This window comes from Lepidochelys olivacea (assembly GCF_965140295.1).
Source record: "Lepidochelys olivacea isolate rLepOli2 genome assembly, chromosome: 27".
NCBI classification, from domain to species: domain Eukaryota; kingdom Metazoa; phylum Chordata; order Testudines; family Cheloniidae; genus Lepidochelys; species Lepidochelys olivacea.
Window position 1 is genome coordinate 18,819,428 of NC_140437.1, and position 11,852 is coordinate 18,831,279.

General features: G+C 54.2%; 1 protein-coding gene across 1 annotated transcript in view; it reads left to right on the forward strand.

The window, feature by feature from the left end:
* RND2 (Rho family GTPase 2) overlaps positions 1-11,510 on the forward strand; it is a 28,646-nt gene extending 17,136 nt beyond the window's left edge. The window contains exons 3-5 of the mRNA XM_084615599.1: positions 1,722-1,831; positions 6,818-6,952; positions 10,008-11,510. Coding sequence (XP_084471725.1) covers positions 1,722-1,831; positions 6,818-6,952; positions 10,008-10,256 — 494 coding nt within the window. The 3' untranslated portion in view covers positions 10,257-11,510. The remainder of the gene's footprint in view (positions 1-1,721; positions 1,832-6,817; positions 6,953-10,007) is intronic.
* The last annotated feature ends 342 nt before the right edge of the window (positions 11,511-11,852 follow it).

The window sequence follows — 11,852 nt, forward strand, 5'->3', positions numbered from 1 at the left end:
ACATGCAGCCCATGACTCCGCTGTGTTTCAGTACCAGGCCTCGGCATTCAGCACTCCACCAGAGAGCAGATGGCAGCCATGCACAGCACCTGTGGGACTGGTCTTAGGGTTCTGGCATGGCCCTTGGCTGGGCAGAGTTGATGTATCCTTCTCTGATAGTGGGAGGGCTCTGTGAGGTTAGCACATGTGCTCCGTTAGGATTCCCCTAAAGCCCTAAAGGGCTGCCTGCTCTGCTGTGGAATGGGGAGATCAGAATGTTCTCCCTCTCCGGGGCTGAACCGGGAATCAATAGGGCTCTGTGCTCAGCTTGTCTGCGCAGACGAGGAAACCCTGCTCCAAGTGGCTTATTTCCCCCTCCCGCCATGGAGGAGAAGGATATTTCAATGGGAGACAGTTTGGGTCAGGGCCTTGTCCTCTTATCTGCCAAGCTCCCAGTAGGTGCTATGCGTCCCGGCTCGTGTGGCAGAGCCTTCTCTTAGCCAGCAACAGGGGAGGAGAGCTAGATTCTCATGACTAGAAACTCCAGCAGAGAATTAGCCTATTCTCCTCTCGCCCTTCCGGAAATGTGAACTGTCATCCATAATTCATCAGATGCTGCGCTCCATCAAGGGGCCATTTGACACCCGGCCTGGGTGCTCTGACTCCCTCCCTCGCAGTGGGAAAGTGCCGGCCAAGAGTATTCCCAAGGGGCTGCCGACAGGAAGTGTGTCCTGTTTCCGCACCCTCGGGGTGGGGGATTCTTTTGGCAAAAGAGGGAAAAAGAATAGTGAATTCAACAAGGACTCGGGTGTCTCTGCTTCTCCGTTTCATAAATGAACAGCTGCTGCTCATCCCTCCCGGAAGCTTAAGCCATTGTAAAGCCAAATATAAAACTGTAACAGTGGTTTTAAGTAGCAGTGAGCTGATTGCTCCATTACTGTTTACTGAGGCATTTACAATCGCACACAGAATGCACTTCAAATAAAAACGTGATGGGATGCTGACTTTAATGGCTGACATTTGCATTTGAGGGCTGGCTGGGTGGGGAGCAGTGCAGGCATCCTGCCAGCTCCACCAGAAACCCTGCGGAATCCAGAGTCGGAGTTACTCTATTTATGGCCCAGTCTCCAAACACGGCCCATTTTTATGTACCAAAAAAGGGAATCTGGCTGACTGACGATTTTATGTTTTCCTCCAGGTCATTGATAAAAATGTTAAATAGGGCAAAGCCAAGAACAGATCCCTGCAGGATCCCACTAGAAACACACCTGCTCAGTGATGATTCCCTGTTTATAGTTACATTTTCAGATCTATCTGTTAGCTGGCTTTTAATCCATTTAATGGGCCATGTTAATTTTATATCATTCTAGTTTTTAATCAGAATGTCATGTGGTACCAAACACACACCTTACAGGAATTTTAGTATATTACATCAACACAATCACCTTTATCAACCGAACTTGTAATCTCATACAAAAAATATCAGATTAGTTTGACAGGTTCTATTGTCCATAAACCCAGACAGAGTGGCATGAATTACATTACCTGGGCAGTTCTGTAGCAACATCACCACCACCAGATGTGCCTGGAATTAACAATTTGGCACCTGGGAGAGCGAACAGGTCTACCTGCCTGGCTTGCCCTCACCAGGCTCCAGGAATAACTGACCGCCTCGCTGCTGTCTGGCACAATCCAGGGGTGTGGAGCATGTCTAACAGCTCACCTCCCTCTCTCTGTTGCAGGCTCAGCGTATTATGACAACGTCCGCCCCTTGGCCTACCCTGATTCGGACGCCGTGCTCCTCTGCTTTGACATCAGCCGCCCAGAGACGCTGGACAGTGTACTCAAGAAGGTCAGTATCTGGTGCTCCGTCGTGGCTGCTGTCCCATGAAGCAGGCTGTGTCATTACAGCCCAGGGTGCCACTCTGGGAATTTGTAGCCCAAGGCCTGTGGAAATGAGGTCAGGGCATTGCCATGGGCCAGGTGAATGCCCCGTCGACCCTCTAGGTCCGACTGTGTGTCCTGGCCATTGTCTAACACCCAGCTCGGAATGGTGTCGGGCTCTCCGCTCACAGGGACGGGGCCCTGAGTGGTGGGGCAAGATGGCCTGTGCACACTTGCTCACCTGGTGCGCTTTCCCCCTCCCCCAGGGTGCTCATACTGCCTGGGAAAGGACCAGCTCTTTCCTGGAGTGAGGCTCTTGATACCTGAGCCCTTCTGGAGGGGCCAGTCCTCTGCCGTGAGCCAGGTCAGAGGTCACTTTTCTCATCCCTACCCTTGACAGCGGCTGCTGCCTCCCCCCACCTGGGCTGCAGCAGAAAGTGACACATTTCAAACTGAAAGGCACCCATATGAATAGTGCAGCTCCTGGATGGCTGGAGAAGGGAGTGTGTGCATAGGAGTGGGGTGGCTTGGTGGGTGTTCTATTTTTAATGAAGCCCTCGGAAAGTACTGTGCATCTCAAAGGCCTGGTTAGCACCCCCAGCAGCCGGCGTGCTAGGAATTAGTTCACGAGAGTCGAGAAGTGGGCCTGGTGCTTATTTTCTTGTGACTGGAGAGTTCATTAGCTGGCTCAGTCCCCCTCAGGTCAGCGTATGCACCGTGGAGAGGGTGGCGGTCAACTCCCCACAGACTGACAACAAAAATAACCAGCTGTGCCGCTGAATCTCAGACCTGTCTGAGAATAAGATGAATTGGCATGAGGTTGTTGGCCAGGCAGGGAGGCAGAGGGCCATGGTTAGTCCATGGGCACTTGGACGCTGCCTGCCACGGGCCACTGGCAGCATAAATCTGAGCTGACCGGTCAAGCTTCTCCACTAGCAGCTAGAGGTTTGTCTAGTGAAAGTTTAGCACCTTCCAGCAAAGCTGTTCTGTGTGGCTGGTAATAGTATGTCAGATCTTTAGAGCTACCCAGGGATAACAGATTTTGGGTAGAACTTCAGCAGACCTGCATGCACTATGTGGTACAGAGATGGGAGGCTACCAGGGACAACCTGCAGCACTGCAAGGAACGGTGCCGGGGAAGCACTTCCCTCTGAGTTAGCACTGAGTGACCCAACGTCCCAGAATTTTGCCTATGGGTATCATGCTGTCGGAGCAGCATCCTTTTTGGTGAGCTGCAAAACCCACATCTGTGACCCGATAGCACTTCCTGTTACCCTAGCATCCTGGCCAAACTCGGATGGGCCATTACATTCCCTCGGCTGAGATTCCTCCTGCAGTTTCCTGCAGTTCTCACTGCGGTGCACCATTGCTGTGCTCTGTGAAATAGCTGCTCTATCCCTCTCCGGAGCGGCGCCATGGCTGATATCTGCTTTGAAAAGCACTTTGGAGTCCCGTGGAGCGAAAGGCCCTGCAGAAATCTAAGAGATCGCTATTGTTGCTCCCGCTAACAAGCCCCAAGTTACTGGACTGGCCCAGACACTGGCTTCTGAATAAGTCACGTTGTGGTGTTTGGCCTGGTGACCCCCACAAAGTTTTGCCAACTGCTGAGCTGAAGCAAATGCCTCTTGTTCAGCTGTTCCTGCTGATAGGGAGCACTGGGAGGTGGGGCTGGGACTGCAAAATCCTGGCAAAGGGGACAAAGACCCTTAACAACTCGCTCAGTGTTTGAATCCAAATCAGCTCCCTGGATCTGGCTCTCGCTGTTTAGAGGGCGGCAGGCTGCATGTGGACGGTAAGGAGACTCATTGCCCAGTTTAAGGATCTGCAGAATAATAGCAACAGCAAATCATTTCTACCTTAATGAGCAAGAAACCCACTAATTATCCTGAGCCGGCATTTATTTATGGCCCTGTTTGCATACACTTCTGTGCTGTTAAATGCAAGATGTTCCCTGCACAGCCTTCCCAGATGCCTCAAATACTATTAGGCAATGTCTTTTTGATATGGCAACTTAAAATAAACCCTAAAACACCAGGGATTTCTTAAGTACCTCTGAGTAGATGCCTTGTTTCCTTTGGCGCAGGTTTTGCAGCCTTCAGAGGTGAGGAGAATGCCTAAGACACCATGAAGTGGAAATAGGGTTTAGCTTTTGATATCAAATTAGTAAGGATAATAAAGCTGCCTAATAAAGCCCTGGGCCAAGATGCTAATTCAGCAGAGGAATCTTTTTACTATCACAGCCCGTCTGATGCCTGGGATGCAAAACCTGAATGAGCATTTGATTCGTAGAACCCTAGTTTGTCACAGCATGTCACACTGAGGGGGAAGGAGCCACCTGAGAGAATCCAAACAAACAGCTTGCTAGTATATACAGCCTGGGCTTTCGTGGTGCAGTGCCTTAATCCTGACAGGTCTTGGTAGTGCAGCCCTGTGTCTGGGACCCACGGCAAACTCCAGTCCCAGTGTCCCCCTCCAGCATCTGCCTCATGCAGATTAACTTCTGCCTGGTTACAGACCAGAATCAGGCCCCTCTCTCCCAGTGTAGGGGACTGTCATTTTGGGGCTGCAATAGTTTGGAGCCTAGTTCGGGTGACCCTGCTGCTCCACCTTCTCCAGGATCGGGATCTCTATCCCTTGGATGAATGCTGATGTTTATGTTCAAGCTACAAAGGAATTTTAGGCACCTGCCATACAAAGCCTCTGAGTCATGGCAACTGGCAGTGATGTCCAAGACCGTGGAATCTCCCGTGAGCTGTGCAATCAGCTGCTGGGGCAGCGGAATTGCTGAGCAGCACAGAGGCTGCCTGTGTCCCTGGCCACAGGTGTGGACAGTCTGTGGGGAAGCAAACACTGAGGCCCACCCTCCTGGTGGAATAGATGGTTTCTCTCCCTCTAAGTCCAGCTGTGGCTGCTCTGCCCTGATGTTTGCAGAATGAAACCAGTGCTATTCTGAGCCATGTATTTTTCCATCAGACCGTGGGCACCAGGTCGTCTTTTAATTGCCTGGAATATTTTCCCATCGGCTCCTCTAGTAGGATATTGCTAGTTCTGAGTGAAGGCTGGATGAGTTGAGATGCTGGGAGTTTCTGCTCACTGTCTGCCTGCACCTCCCAGCACTGAGCACCGAAGCCAGGTAGCTGACTCCAGATCACAGCAAGGGCGACCTAGACAAATCTTCTTTGGGGAGGGGTAGAGGGCGGAGAGGTCACAGGGGATGGTTTTATTTTCTGCTGCAGCCACTGAGCTGCATGCTGGAGCTTCAGAAGCTGCCAGTTAGAGCAGAGGAAATGGCCGTTTGATGCCCTAGCCTATTCCTTCCAGGGCTCCCAGTTCCTAAGGCCACTGGCCACGGCTGTGTTCTGAAGTCTGACAGGCAAACCAATTCCGTGTTTGCTGTGTAAATAGCTCCCTGCTGACTGGGGTGTCTTGGAAACAGTTGTGCAGAGGGCTCAGCTGGGGCACCCTTTGAAGTGCCAGATCTGTGCACCAGACTGTGTGGTCATTACTCTTCCTTAGTTGAGCCCAGAAGAGGCTTCCTGGGGGCCCACAGTGGGGGATGGGAGCTTAGGCTTAGCAGGTCTGCAAGGCACATCTGGAACAAGTGAGCAGAAAGCCCCCTATTCAAGAGACACTCTGCTAATTCCCTGCCTGTGACCATCAATAACGTGCCCTAGTGAGCTAATCGCCCTTCGAACAGCTGTGCCCCCAGCTTGGAAAGGGCATCTGCACTGGAGGGTTTTGCAGCTTTTTCCAGCCTCATCCCATTAAAGCCTCATGTTAGCTTCAAAAGGCGACTGTCCCTGTGTTTTCCCATCCTGGCCTCCAGGTACCCAGCCACTCCCTGCATGTGCGCTGGCTGAGTGTTTTGTAATGGGATACGGCAAAGTCCCTGTCTAGCTTCAGCGAATCCAGGTGCGATCTTGCATACCCCTTTCCCTCCCACCCCTGTGTCTCATGGACCCCGGGCTTCTTTGACATCAGTCCCCCTGATTTGGGGTTGCTGGGGCTCCTACCCTGGCAGGGTAAATCCACGTCAGCAGCATCTGGTTAGGGACACCTGTTCCGAAGCGAGCGCCCACGCAAACTCGTGGGGTGGGGGCGGCATGGGCCAGGGCCCTGGCGTGCAGCCTGGAGAAGGCTGAGGCCTCTCCCTCACTGGGAGCCCAATGCCAGTCCGTAAATTGCAGGCTGGCTGACACTGAGCCAAGCCAGGGAGCTGAGAGTGAGGGTGGAGCTGGTGGTTCAGAGAGATTTTTCCCTGAGGGAAGCTTGCCTGGGCTGGGGGCCAGCTGCCGCTAACTGAAGACCAGGGTGGGCAGGGGGAAAAATGGGAGCCTGTCAGCTGCAGCTGCCTGGAGTCTCTGGGGAGCCCCCTGTCAGCCGGCTGCAGGTAACCTGCTGAAAGCAGCGCCCCACCCCTGTGGAGCACAGCTCCAGCGACGGGGCCTTGGGGTTCTTGCTCCGTTCTGTGCTGACTGGGCCAGGTGGGGTCCTCTGATACACTGCCTGCCAGCCAGCATGGAGCACTGTGTTCTGGTGGAAGGGGTGGGCACGGATGGGGAGCCAGGACTCCTGGGTTCTCTCCCCAGCTTGGAGAGGGGAGTAGGTCCTAGTGGGTTAGAGCGGGCGGGGCGGACAGGGAGCCAGGACTCCTGTGTTCACTCCCTGCCCAGAGCCGGGGAGAGGAGCTGGAAGACGTGTCCGACACACAGTACTATTACAATTGCCCTTGCCTGCTTTCCTGAGGTGCCCCCATTAGGCCCCCCTGCTGGCAGCAAGGGGCTGTGCCCAAAGGGCTAGAGTCTGCTAATGCCCCTTGCTGGCTCCTGCTGTGCCCTGGGTGGCTGTCTTGCTGCCAGGATGCAGGTGCGGGGCGGGGAGAGCCCTAGCCCCTCTCGGTGAGAGCCCTGCGAGGTGCCATTGAACCCCGCCCCTGTGTTGCTCTCTCCCGCAGTGGCAAGGGGAGACCCAGGAGTTCTGCCCCAACGCGAAGATCGTGCTGGTTGGCTGCAAGCTGGACATGCGGACAGATCTGAACACCCTCCGGGAGCTCTCCAAGCAGCGCCTCATCCCCGTCACACACGAGCAGGTGAGCTTCTCCAGGAGACTCCAGGGGGTGGGGTATGCCCCAAGTCCTGCTAGCTACAGGAAGCCCTGCTGATGGACGGGAGCTGGGCTGCATGCCCTCTGTTGTGCTGGGACCAGCAGCCAGGCCTCTCTGCCTGCTCCAGAGCAGGTGTTGCCCAGGCTTGATGGAGCAGGCAGCTCTGGCTCGCAGACGCTCTTCTCTCCACCCTCAGTGTGAGCTGGGTATATTCTTAGCCCTCTCGCTGAATATTCAGGTTGCGGGCGCCTCCCAGGAGCCGTTACTCTGCATACAGGCGTCCGTTTCTGGTTCGCACCTAGCAGCTAAAATTACTTTCCTAGAAGGTGATGAAGACACTTGGTCTCACCTATAGAGTGGGTGGTAACGGCAGAGGGGGTGGGGCTGCTCTGAGGTGGGAGGGCTCCCTGGGCTCCAGCAGGAAGCTCTTTCTCCACTCGGTGACCAGGGTGACTTGCGGGGCTGGCTGTTGCAGACTAGGTGGAGTGAAAGCCCCAGGCCAGTGTTCGGTGACTGCAGTTGGGGGCAGAGCCCTAGTGCTGAATGTCGCTTATCTGAGCAGATCATGGGCCGTTGGAGGCTGTTACTGCTTCTGATCATGAGACCTCAGCTTGGAGGAAGCTGTGAGTAAGACAGAGTAAGACGGAGGATGCTGCTGTCTGTGGGTTCATCTGGCACCAGGGTTGAGCTTCATTCTGTCCTGCTGCATTAGTCCACCCCTCCAAGGAAGCCACTACTCAATTACCCCGAGACTGGCCCTTAGGTTGGGTGCCCCAGTGCAAGCCACATGATGATCCATTCGCTGTCAGGTGGGTTAACACATCCCTGAGTGTGGCACGTTCCTGCAGAGCATGCAGGAGTTGCGATCACAGATGGATTCAGTCCTGCCTTCTGCTGCTTTGGCACATGCTGCCCAGTACCCAATAACCTCTCCAGGGCACTGATGCCAATTCCGCCAGATGCATGGGAATTGCTGCACAGTCTTTGATTGGGGGGGCGGGGAGAAGTTTTACCTGCCAGATTTCAAGGGAGTGAACTGGGGTGAAAGCTCCAAAGGAGAAATTCACCCTGTGCAGGGGGCCAGTGCAAGGCCCACTGAAGCTGAAGCCCTTTCCAATCTGTTTAATCAAATTGATGCAAACTGGCGCATGGCATGGACGCGTGTTTTGGTGCAAGAGCAGTTTTATTTCAGTTTGTCTTAAACCAGTTCTTAACTTCAGATTAGTTTACATCAGTTAACGTGGTTTAAACTGAAATCAGCACATCCACACAGCGGTTTGCATGGTTTAACATCCTGCCTTTGGTTAAATGGCACAACTGTGTGCAGCCAAGGCCTGAGACAGCAGCGCTTTGCCCCTGAGCTGAGTGCTCAGCCTCATCTCTTTGGCATTGCTGGGGGGTAAGGGGGGAGACACATGTTGCCCCGGCTGCATCCGTCACCCAGCTGCAGCCTCCTGGCATCCTCTTTAGAACTGTCGGGCTGTCCTTGCTTCCTGTGGGCTGAAACCTGTTCTCTGTTTATGGCACCACGGCGTCAGCTTGCAGGGGAGGGATAAATGATGCTGTGGTTTTGCTTGTTCAAGGTTGCTCACTGGGACAAGGGGATGATTTCCCCTCCGGGTTCACTACTAGGGTGTCAGTGCAGGTCGGGCAGCTGAGATGGTGTCACAAACATGCGTTGGAGACACAGAGCTCACAAGTCCTCCCATTGCCTCTTCTAGGTGCCAGGGCTGCAGTCATTTAAGGAGCAGGTGTCTGGCTGAGTGAACAAATTCCCACTTTTAGGCAGCATGGGTTCAGGGTCCACTATCCAGAAGTGGAGGGGAGGGATTCCGTCTGCCATGGGACCTGTGTGGGGTTAAGGCACTGGCCTGGGGAGCTCTTGGTTCAACATGTGACCTTGGAAAAGTCTCTACATCTCTCTGGGCCTCAGTTCCTTGCCTGTAAAATGGGGACAATAATCCAGCCTTTGTCTGTCTATTTGACAGGCCAGGGATGGTCTCAGTGTATACACAGCACCCAGCACAATGGGACCCCAATCTCCAGTAATTCACGGTAATAATGTGCCAATCACAAGAGAAGGGTCTAATAGATGGGAAGCTGCCTGGGCAGCCAGTGCCTGGTAACTCTGGGGCCCTTGCACCAGGACAAGCTGGGAGCAAAGGATAGGAGAAAAGAAAGAAGCTGTTCTGTGGGGTAAATGTTCTTGTAGTTAGAAGCAGGTGACGAGACCCAACCCCCCTGTTCTCTAACTGCCCATTGGGAGTTGGTGCCATTTATCTCGATTATCGAACCGCGGTGAGCACTGCAGTTACTGTCCCTCGTCTCCCCACAATGGCTGAGCGGCTCTAACTTCTGCTAGGAGCACAAAAAGGCCCTGCCCCTCTCCCTTGCTGGTGTCTCTGTGGGTAACGTGGTCCCAGCCCTACTGCTTGTTCAGGCTGGCCTGTGGAAACGGTACAGCCCTGCATGAGCTCCTGGAGCCCTGCCGAAGCATGAGCATCTAGCGTGGCAGAGCTCCGGCATGTGGAGCTGTCAGAGGCAGGGGTGGTGGAGTCAAGCCATTGCGTGTTCTTAATCCCAGGCCACGCTGCCTGCCCAGGGGCTGGGAATGTGAAGAACCTGTAATCGAATGCCTAGTTCGGGGGAGGAAATGCACCCCAGCCCTCTCGCGCCTCGGACGCCAAGTGAGAGGCAGGAGGAAAGGCCGCCTTGCCCTCCCGCCATCTGAGAATGGGCCCTCCTGCCTGTCACAGGCTGATTCTGCCCACAGCTGGGATATTAGTGAACCGGCACCTGACACCAGCGTTCCTGGCACTGCCGTCCCATTGGCACCTACAGTGCCGGCTGCTCAGGAGGCTTGTCTGTACCCAGCGCTCTCCCTGTTTGGAGAGGGGATGAATTAACGTTGTGTGAGAGCAGCTTCCCGCTGAGCTGCACTTACTGCCCGCAGCTGCCAGCACACGCAGGCTGATGCCGTGTGAACGGATGCTGCCAGTGGCTGCCATCCAAACGCTTCTCTCCCTTCCCCAACTCCTAGGGCAGCACGCTGGCACGGCAGGTGGGGGCAGTGGCCTACGTGGAATGCTCCTCCAAGGTCTCTGAGAACAGCGTGCGGGATGTCTTCCACGTAACCACGCTGGCCTCCGTGAACAGGATGCACAAGAATCTCAAGCGCAGCAACTCCAAGCGGGGACTGAAGCGGGCATCTCAGATGCCCAGCAGGACGGACTTGTTGAATGACACAGAGATCAGGAAAGACCGAGCCAAGAGCTGCTCCATCATGTGACAAATGGGCTGTAAATAGTGTGTGTGTGTGTGCGTGTGTGTGGTGTTCGTTTTGTACGGTAACGGGCCTAGACAAAGGCGCCAGCTGCCTTCCCAAGGCTTTTCTTTTAGTCTCTCTAGGTCTGAGAGACGCTAGCTGCAAATCAGGGTGCATGTGTCACCCCCCCCCCCACCATGGAGACTTCTGGATTGGCTGTTGCTGTGCTGACTGCTTGGGGTAAAGGAACCACTCAGCAGAGGAATATTCAGGTGCTGGAAAGTCTGTGCTGAAGTGAAAGGGGGGGGAAAAAAAAAAAGCATGTGTGAGAATCTCCTGTACACACGTCTCCCTGTGTATGTGCGGCTGTACCCACACGCACACAGCCCGCGCGGGACAGGTGCTGGGGTCTGGAACGGAGGCCGGGGAAGTGGGGGGAACTGTCAGTGACAGTGTTCCTGGGCCAAAGAAATAATATCACAATAACCTTTTAGGACTAAAAGCAGCAGGTGAGTCAGTGGTGCCCAGCTGGTGACTCACCACTGGAAGGGCCTGGCTCCGGCTGTAAGGCAGGGTCACTGTAGGAAGTAGGAGATCTGGGTCAGTGAGCTGGGAGGGGAAGGCTCCCGGGGGTGGACTATAACCCAGTGGGGTTTTTAGTCAGCCCCTAGTGGAGGACAGATAATTTGCCCCTTCTGAGGCATTTTGAATTACATCAAACTCTGTTTAAATGATTGTGATCTACCCATGGGGAGACCTGGCCCCAGAGGAGAGGTCAGTCCCAGCCGATGCACCCTGTGAACTGTGGTTCCCTTTAGCAAGCAGGTGCTATTTGAGAGAATGTGTAGAGCAGCTGATAGCCGGGTGAGTAACCGTATTGCTCCCTGTCATGGGCAGCTGCACCCTGAAGCATGCAGCATCCGACAAAGCAATCCACAATAACTAACCAAATCCTGTTCTCCAGCCCTTCCCAGCTGCAGATCATGTTGCATGGTGCCCGTGTTTATTTGGTTTGAATCCTCGCCCCCCCCCCCCCGCCTCCCATCTCCACTATACCAGTGGGAGGGATGGAACATCCTATCTTGCTAGCCCCCTGTAATCGGCCTGCTACTACCACCTCTCATGGCTTCTAATGTCCTCTAATGCCTTGGACTACAAGCTTAACTTTGACTTGATGTCACACAGACACTTTAAGGGAAAACACCAACCTCATTGCCTGGGCCCATCTGTGTTGATGGGCTGCAGGAATCTAATAAACAATGTCATTGGAAAACAGAAGGTGCTCGGCTGTTTCTTTTTAATGAATGCAGCAGAACTGGGCCCCTGCCCCTCAAAACGGGTTCATCATCTCGTTCCTGGTGGTGTCACTGCGGGTCACACACACACGGGCCTGGTACAGGTGAGAGAAGCAGCATGTTAGACTGCACGCAGTCACTCTGGCAGCTCGATACTTGTCTAAGTCGACATGCATTCCGTCCTATGTCTCTAAACCATTCCCTAGGTTTGCAGCATGCTCCTCCGCCCTGTTAGCACTGGGGCAATGCAGGCCAGTGTAGGCTGCCCCAGACTTCGCTGTATTGCCCTTGGCAAGTGGCAATAATGATTGGCTCCTGATTTCAG